Source organism: Aquarana catesbeiana, linkage group LG02 (genome assembly GCF_042186555.1).
Source record: "Aquarana catesbeiana isolate 2022-GZ linkage group LG02, ASM4218655v1, whole genome shotgun sequence".
NCBI lineage: Eukaryota > Metazoa > Chordata > Amphibia > Anura > Ranidae > Aquarana > Aquarana catesbeiana.
In genome coordinates, this window is record NC_133325.1 from 703192085 (window position 1) to 703201185 (window position 9101).

The 9101-nt window shown below is 40.9% G+C and overlaps 1 protein-coding gene across 1 annotated transcript in view; it reads right to left on the reverse strand.

The window, feature by feature from the left end:
• The window catches only part of GRPR (gastrin releasing peptide receptor), a 292051-nt gene extending 283182 nt beyond the window's left edge, over window positions 1-8869 (reverse strand). The window contains exon 1 of the mRNA XM_073616923.1: window positions 8134-8869. Within this exon, the coding sequence (XP_073473024.1) occupies window positions 8134-8546 (413 nt within the window). The 5' untranslated portion in view covers window positions 8547-8869. The remainder of the gene's footprint in view (window positions 1-8133) is intronic.
• Window positions 8870-9101: the final 232 nt, after the last annotated feature.

The window sequence follows — 9101 nt, forward strand, 5'->3', positions numbered from 1 at the left end:
AAATGAATATTCGCTTTGATAACACTGAACCGCCTCTCCACCAATCAGGTGTTCGGGTCTGTTACCCATCACCTGATTGGCTGAAACGACAGGTGCTGTGATTGGACGTATATCAGGAGGAGAGGACAGGAAGAGATGCATGGAGGACACCGCTCGCCGCTGTCACCCGCTGCCCCACCGAGACAGGGTAAGTGCTGGGCAGATGGCGAGCGGGTGGGTCACAGTGGCAAAGTAGCGGCATTCGATGGTAGAGTGGCAGCATTTGTTGGCACAGTGGAGTCATTCGATGAGCACAGTAGCAGCATTTGATGGCACAGTGGTAGCATTCAATGGGCACAGTGGCAGCATTTAATGGCACAGTGGTGGCATTTGATGGCACAGTGGCAGCATTTGATGGGCACAGTGGCTACGTTTGATGGCACAGTGGTGGCATTCGATGGGCATTTGATGGCACATTGGCAGCATTTGATGGGCACAGTGGCAGCATTTGATGAGCACAGTGGCAGCATTTGATGAGCACAGTGGCTGCATTTGATGGGCACAGTGGCAGCGTTTGATGGCACAGTGGCAGCGTTTGATGGCACAGTGCCAGTTTTTGATGTGCACAGTGGCTGCATTTAATGGGCACAGTGGCTGCAATTGATGGGCACAGTGGCGGCAATTGATGAGCACAGTGGCAGCATTTGATGAGCACAGTGGCTGCATTTGATAGGCACAGTGGCTGCCTTTGATGGCACAGTGGCAGCGTTTGATGGCACAGTGATAGCTTTTGATGTGCACAGTGGCTGCATTTAATGGGCACAGTGGCTGCAATTGATGGGCACAGTGGCGGCAATTGATGGGCACAGTGGCTGCTTTTGATGGCACAGTGGCTGCGTTTGATAGGCACAGTAATGCCCCATACACACGGTCGGATTTTCCGATGGAAAATGTCCGATCGGAGCGTGTTGTCGGAAATTCCGACCGTGTGTGGACTCCATCGTACATTTTCCATCGAATTTTCCGACACACAAAGTTTGAGAGCAGGATATAAAATTTTCCGACAAAATCCGTTGTCGGAATTTCCGATCGTGTGTACACAAATCCGACGGATAAAGTGCCACGCATGCTCAGAATAAATAAAGAGATGAAAGCTATTGGCCACTGCCCCGTTTATAGTCCCGACGTACGTGTTTTACGTCACCGCGTTTAGAACTATCGGATTTTCCGACAACTTTGTGTGACTGTGTGTATGCAAGACAAGTTTGAGCCAACATCCGTCGGAAAAAATCCTAGGATTTTGTTGTCGGAATGTCCGAACAAAGTCCGACCATGTGTACAGGGCATAAGGCTGCAATTGATGGGTTTTTTTCAGAATTTTTCAGTTTGTTTGCGCCCCCCCAAAAAAATTTTGAGCAGCAGTTGCCACTGCCTGGAGGTATTTATCACTGACACCTGTTCACTTTTGTAGCATGCCTGCTGGGGGCAGAATCAATATGGCCATCCTGTGTAATCATGTGTTCAAAAATTCAACTCTGATCCTAGGATAGGAATAAACATTCAAGACTTCTTTAACGATGGATCAAGGATGCAATTCACTGATACCCACCTGAGAAGGTGTCTCAAGACTGTATAAAGAACCCAGGTGTGAAAGGTCTGGAGACGGAATGAATCCATGTTTGGCCTAGTTAAGAGCCCTTCTCCATCTCCATGTCACCTTATCCCCTTTTCTATTTCTCTATTTGTAATTATAGCATATTTATAGCCTTAATTGTAACAAGGATCTATGTATATCCGTTTGTAAAAAAAAAAAAATCTACCCTTATTTTAAGACCAATCATTAGAATCAAATCACCCCAAAAAGAGCACATTCTACAAGCACCAGTCTTTTTTTGGCAAGAAAAACCCCAATCCTATTACAAAAAGAAAAACAACCAACCAATGCTTTGTGTACAATAATAATTTATTCCTAACGTGAACTGAGTCTTTACTCCATGACACATAACTGAATGGTGCCACATGACCTCATGTCATTGCTTTCAGATAATTGTCAATATATCATTGAACTTGCATTAGGTATGAAGATGATTGATCTCTAAGCAACATTTCTATACTTTGTAGTCCACATGTTGCAGCACTCTGGTAGAGGTCATTTAATATCGAGTCATTCATTAAAACCTTCAACATACATAAATGCCATGTTACTACCCATGACAACCAATATTCTTGTATATTTCCTCCATTACATTAAAACTTTTTTCCTTTGGCTATAACTCCATATGGTCTCATTTTCCTGTCTCTTCAGTTTACTAAATCAGCTTAAGCAGATCTGTTACAAGCAATATCTACAATACAGTACCAATATATCAATGTAGATTCAAAATTAATAAAATAATAGTGAAGTGCTTTCAACTAAACACTCTAAAGTGACAAATACAATAAGTATACAAAAAAAAAATAAAAAAAAAAATATATATATATATATATATATACGCACACAAAATAGTTTATATGTGATTCCTATAAACAATGTATATAAAATGCCACAGAAGATCAATGATAACAGAAAGTGCAAAAAACAGTGCAAAAAAAAAAAACCCAAAAAACATTCATAGTCCCATAGACCATACAATATCTGTGCAATCATAATGAGAAACAAAGAGAAATAAAACTTCCTCAGATACACAATATTTTCTCACAGTGTGTACGGGGCTTAATCTTCCGCTCCCAACAATTAAAATAACATCTATTTTTCTGTATACAGAGCTGTACCAATGTTTTAAAATGATGGGGGTGCCACACCAGCTTGTACAGTCCTTTAAAAAATGTTATTTTGCAACAGCCAATGCGTTTTGGGGGCTCAGCACTCCCCCTTCACCATTGCTAAAAAACAGATAATGTAGGCGCCTGGATTGGAAATAGCTTCTTCTTCAAATCCAGGCACCTACACTATCTGGTTTTTAGCAATGGTGAAGAGGAAGTGCTGAGCCCTCAAAATGCATTGGCTGTTGCAAAGTACAAAAAATCTTTACAATCTTTAGCTATACAAGCTGATGTGACACTCTCAGCCTTTTGAAACTTTAGTAAACTCCTCTTGGGATCCAGCAAGACCCCACAGTTGCTGGTGAGCAGCCTCTAGGACCGTTAACCACCCATTGCATTATAATGCTTCCCCATAACTTTCAGTGCTCCTACATCACAGAGCTGTGGTTTGAGCCCAGCAGGCTACACTCACATAAGCTACCTGCCGAGAACTTCAAGAGGGGGAGGATACAAGACCAGTCACCCTGCACAAGGAGAGAGAGCAGTGGTGACTGGTCTTTATTACAGGATTTCTGCATAACAGCGAAATTTCACACTGGATTACGTCACAGCTATGGAAGAAATACACCAAGATTTAAATAAGAATATATGTGTATCTTGTATTTAGACAATATCTCCTTATACCAGAGGCCAACTTTAAATTGCAGCATAGATGATCACACAGGCTCATGAAACAGTTTTTGCCGCTCATGAAACAGTTTTTGCATTATTTATGTACACGTATGGTATTGCTAGGAACTTTGAAAGGGATTTTCCTTATTGAGCAAAAAAAGTTGAAATGTTTTTGGAGTATGACTAATGCCGCGTACACACAATCGGACTTTACGGCATACTTGGTCCGGCGTACCGGATTTAGTCGGACAATTCGATCATGTGTGGGTTCCAACGGACTTTAGTGTGATGGACATGTTTCAAATCTATCCGACGGACTCGAGTCTGGTCGAAAAGTCCGCTCGTCTGTATGCTAGTCCGACGGACAAAAACCGACGTTGGGCAGCTATTGACTACTGGCTATGAACTTCCTTGTTTTAGTCCGGTCGTACCTCATCACGTACGAATCCATCGGACTTTGGTGGATCGTGGGTAGGCAAGTCCATTCATTCGGAAAGTCCGTCGTAAAGTCCGTCGAAAAGTCCGCTGGGCAAAGTATGCCGTAAAGTCCGGTCGTGTGTACGCGGCATTACACTGAATAGCTAGTGCCGCTGCCTTCAACCACTTTCCAACCATGTGTTCATAAGACCTTGAACTGTATCTGTATGTTATAGAACAATGCATATAGCAATCAATTGTTGAAACCTTTAAAGCAAATTTCAGTTCCAGTATGAGGATGTTGAAAAAAATGTAATGGGATTTAATTTTTTTTATTTAAAAAGGCTGCTGGAAGGCTTTAACTAATCAGCTAAAAGCTTTTCAAATGCTTTGCAGAAACTTGCTCTACATACTCTTCTTATAAAAATTAAGCCAATATGTAGATCTGTAGTGGTTTGGTTTATTTTTCCATACATTTTGCCATAGTGGGGCAGACTTCTAGTCAGTTTGATGCAAATTGAATGGCTTCCTAAAAAAGCAATTGAAGAATTTCCTTATCCCATTTAAATTTATGACCGGTTAGGTTGGCAGCATTTCTTAGCAAATTTTGTTACATGTTTAAAATGCAATGAAATCCTTGTTAATAAATCTGCAGCATCATACCTCATGCCCTGCTATTGATGCTGTCATCTTTGTCTCTGCAGCCTTTGTCTACAGCACAATGTTCAAACAAAGTCTATGCCCCTGGTATATCCTTTTATAGGGTGGCCCTGCTGCCATGCATTGTCTCCCTGAAGCCACCCTGATGCGTGCGCTTCCATCTAGGACTAAAAAGGTTTGGGCATGCCTTGAACAGTATGGCCTGGTGCAAGTGATCATGGGATATTCAGTCCCCATGTAGGAGGGACGTGTGCTTAGGTACGTGAGATCACCTGTCTCGACAGTTCCCTGATCTGAAAATTTATGGGAAGCGACCCTCTGCATCTGACGCCGAAGGCACTGAGGAGCAAAAATTGTCTTTACAAACATATTTGCTCTATATCAGCCATTCTCAACTAGCATAGCTCCCAACTGGGACCGTCCCTTATTTGGAAAAATGTCCCTCTGTTCCTCTTTCCTCCTCATTTGTCCCTCATTTTGGTCTGATCTATACAGTTGTATATAAAATGCACGTTTTATCCTTCAAAAAGTGTTTCCCAATGCTAAATGAAACAAAGAAATCCACTCAAGGTGAGAGAGTCTCCAGTTAATCCCCACACACACTAGTTAGGTGCTAGTCCAACTTGCACGCTGTGTATCATAAAGCAATGATTCCGGGTGGCTGCACTTCCAAAAATACTCTTTATTGAAGCTTCATGTGACAGGTGGTTAACAGATGGAGCAGGGGACAAAGAGGCAGACGAGTATTGCGCAAATGTTGTGTTGTGTCCCCTTTGTCCCCTGCTCTGTGAACCATGTGTCACATGAAGCTTCAATAAATAGGATTTTTGGAAGTGCAGCTGTCCAGAATAATTGCTTTATGATTCCCAGTGCTAAATCTTTCATCCAATTTCAAAATTGCTGCATTTGCAAAATTTTTTTGTACAATTCCCCTTTAAGGGGATGTGGCAGAGGGTGTGTCCTATGCCTACATACTTTTGCTAACAGGTGTTAGACAGTATGAACTAGGGTTTCTCCAGAGTTTGCTAGGGGTTCCTTAAGCTGTGGCTGGTTGACCTCCCGTTGGATGGTGCCTGCATAGTGCCGAGACCAATGCCACTTGGCAGAGCCATCAGCATGACACCAATGTTCTTTTTAGTTAATATAAGGGGCATTTTTCCCACTAGCCACTAATGTAAGGGGCATTTTTGCTGAGACTTGAAAATTATTTCAATGGTTCCTCTGGGGTATAAGCATTGAGAAAGGCTACTCTATATAATGTACTGGGGAATGTCTCCCTTGTTGGGTAGAATGCAGTCACACAAGAAACTTGAAGCATTTTACACTACAATATCTGAAGTATCAGCAGATGTATAAAGCTTACAGTGACAATGTCTTGAATTAGCATTAGCGGAATTTGTCTTCTCTTCACTAGTAGGATTCTCATGGGAAAACAAAGATCTACCATGTTTAGCATACTTTATCCCTGTTGCAGTCTACTGCACATGCTATTATTGTATATATAAGGTGCAACTGGGTGTTTTATGTTGGCTGTCAAACATAAAAATGAGCACCTGAGCTACACATTTCTCTTTTTTAATCCCTCAGGTTCTCTCTAATGTTATACAGCCCGTATATCATCTTACTGAACTGGAATAAAGCCCATCTCTTTCTACATAATCATATGAAAATACTGAGGATGGATAGAATTGGCTGTAGGTGATCTCTTCACCTTCCTCTGTGACCAGCGCTTTTATTGGAGAACAAAGAAAGTGACTTCTTACATTTCTCAACACCAAATCTTGACTGGTACCCTGCTAGAAGAAATCCTTCTATACCAATCTTGGAACCATAAAGAGCATTAGCCTGAATAATTAGATCCCACTGTGCAGAAATCTGCAGCACAACTGTATTTTACATGAAGGACTCCTACCGGGAGGATTATACAGTTATGTATGTAAATAGATCAGTATAGATGACATCACTGCCATTCATAAATACATTTCAAAGGGGTATGAAGATTAAGCAAAATATGATGGTTCCAGTGATGGCAAATACATTTTAATCACTACTGATCTCACTGATTTATTATACATACAGTATAGATAGAAATTCTTCAATCACAATAATTATTAATTATTCAGGTCATTGTCCTGACCTGAAGTCAGGTCAATAAAGGATTTATTCTAATTGGTAACTATGGCTGAATGCCCTTTGCATCTTTTGTGCCTTATCAAATAAGTCAGACTCTGTTATTTCCTAATTCTAATGGTATGTATTTTAGCCAAATTATTAAGTATATAATGCAGTAAGCAAACAGATGGGTACTGAGCACCTGCTAAGAAATCACTGTAAGCAATATCAAAAGGAGCTGCAAGCTACATATGGCTCACAAGCAACTTGCTTGCACTCTATAACACAGAAAGACATCGCAGATAGATAGATAGATAGATAGATAGATAGATAGATAGATAGATAGATAGATAGATAGATAGATAGATAGATAGATAGATTGATTGATAATAAGGATGAACCTGTGTAAAGCTGCATACACATAATAATTTACTCACAAAACTTAAAGGCAAAAGATGTATGGAAATACTTCTAATATGCTCAGCTACTAGTTCTGCTAAATAATACAAATAACTGGTCACCATGCAAAAAAACAATTAAGCATTCTGTAAAACACATTCCAAAAGTCTGTCTAAAAACATTTTCGACTCCTTAGACATCCTCATTACTCTCTAATTCACTATAACTACAGTAACTGCTGTGATATATTACAAACTGTACATGACTATGGAATATGTAGTTCTGTAAATATCAAAACCCATTCAGAGTCATTTAGAAGTAACTGTGTAATAAACCCAATCCAAGCAGATCTTCAGCATTATAAAAAGTGACACGTTAATACGGGGCAATTATAAAACACTTTAACATATGCAGCAATCAAAGCGCTCACTAGAAATGACTAGATTACGTCTTCTCCATAAATCACCATTAATATTCAATACTAAATAGCACAAAGGCCAGCAATAATTACCATGTATCCTAATCCCAATGCTATAATATCCATATCAGTATGCACTAGGCAACATCTGATTTATTACCAGGAGGAAGAACTTTACAACACTTTATTCTGTACTCTAGGTGCAAAATGTTTACTGGTAATATATAAATAAACACATAAATAAATACTATGTCATTAGCTGGAAATAAAGTAATTTAGTAATTAATTTACTTATCTGTGTTCACTATTTGTTTACATTTCATATAGTGAGAATTATTAGCCACAATTTGATTATTAAGGGCTTATAAATTATAATGAACTACATTAAATTACACTACTACACTATAGTATGCACAATTCAGAGTTTAGATGAAAGAAAGAAAGAAAGAAAGAAAGAAAGAAAGAAAGAAAGAAAGAAAGAAAGAAAGAAAGAAAGAAAGAAAGAAAGAAAAAGAAAAAAAAAATACTATTGACCAACTTCTATATGTAAGAGTGACAGTGAAATGAACATTTGCTCAGCTGCTGCATGGGCATAGATAGATAGATAGATAGATAGATAGATAGATAGATAGATAGATAGATAGATAGATAGATAGATAGATAGATATGTGTGCCCATATTGTGAAGTGCCCCCATGGTGCCCATGTACCTACCTGTCGGCGGACAGTGCGGTGAGGGTGAACACTGAGACCCCCACTGATGTCAGCTGTATGAAGGGGATCAGCTTGCATCCCACCCTACCAAAGAGCCACTCGTCGGCTAGGTACCTGCTGGCATCCACAGGGGCACAGGTGACCAGAAGAAGCAGGTCCCCCAGGGCCAGGCTGGAGATGAACAGGTTGGGGACATTCCTCATGGACTTGACAGTACAGAAGATCTTGATGAGGGTGACATTGCCGATGAGCCCGATGAGGATGATGAGTCCATAGATGGGGACGATGGCATAGGTGACCCCGGGGTAGAAGAAGTCCTCTACTGAGTGGTTGGCACTGTGGTTGAAGCAGGAGGCAGACAGAGGGAAGTTCTCTCCTTCTAAGTCCAGCAGCACACAACTGTCCGGGATCATGGTCGGCTCAGCAAGCCCAGCAGCGATCCCTGAACTCACCTCCGGATCACATACCGGACACTTCTCCGGTCCAGGACACCCGGGGGACCCCACACATCCAACATCAGACAATGTATGGAGCACACAGCTCGCCGGGTCCTCCTCTCATCGCTCTCTCCAAATGTGAGGGGGAAGTGTTAGGCAGATAATGGGGAGAGTGGGGCGGGTGTGCGTAGTCCCCGGAGTTCCATGTCCCACCTGATCACCAATACAGCAAAGTCCTGAGAGCAGATCCTCTCCTCTCCGCTCCGCTACAGTCCGACCGGGGGGAGAGGAATACTACGAGACACAAGACCCCTACTGGGGAAAGTACGCACTGCAGGTGCCGAGAGCTCCTCCATCTCCAGACACACAGGATGGAGCAATTGTCAGAATATCATACACAATCATCATGTACTATAATAATACATGCACTACAATAAAAATGCAACATACTAATAATACACAACAGTAACAATACACTATAATATAATAATTAAAATACACAATATTAATACACAGTAATTATTATACACT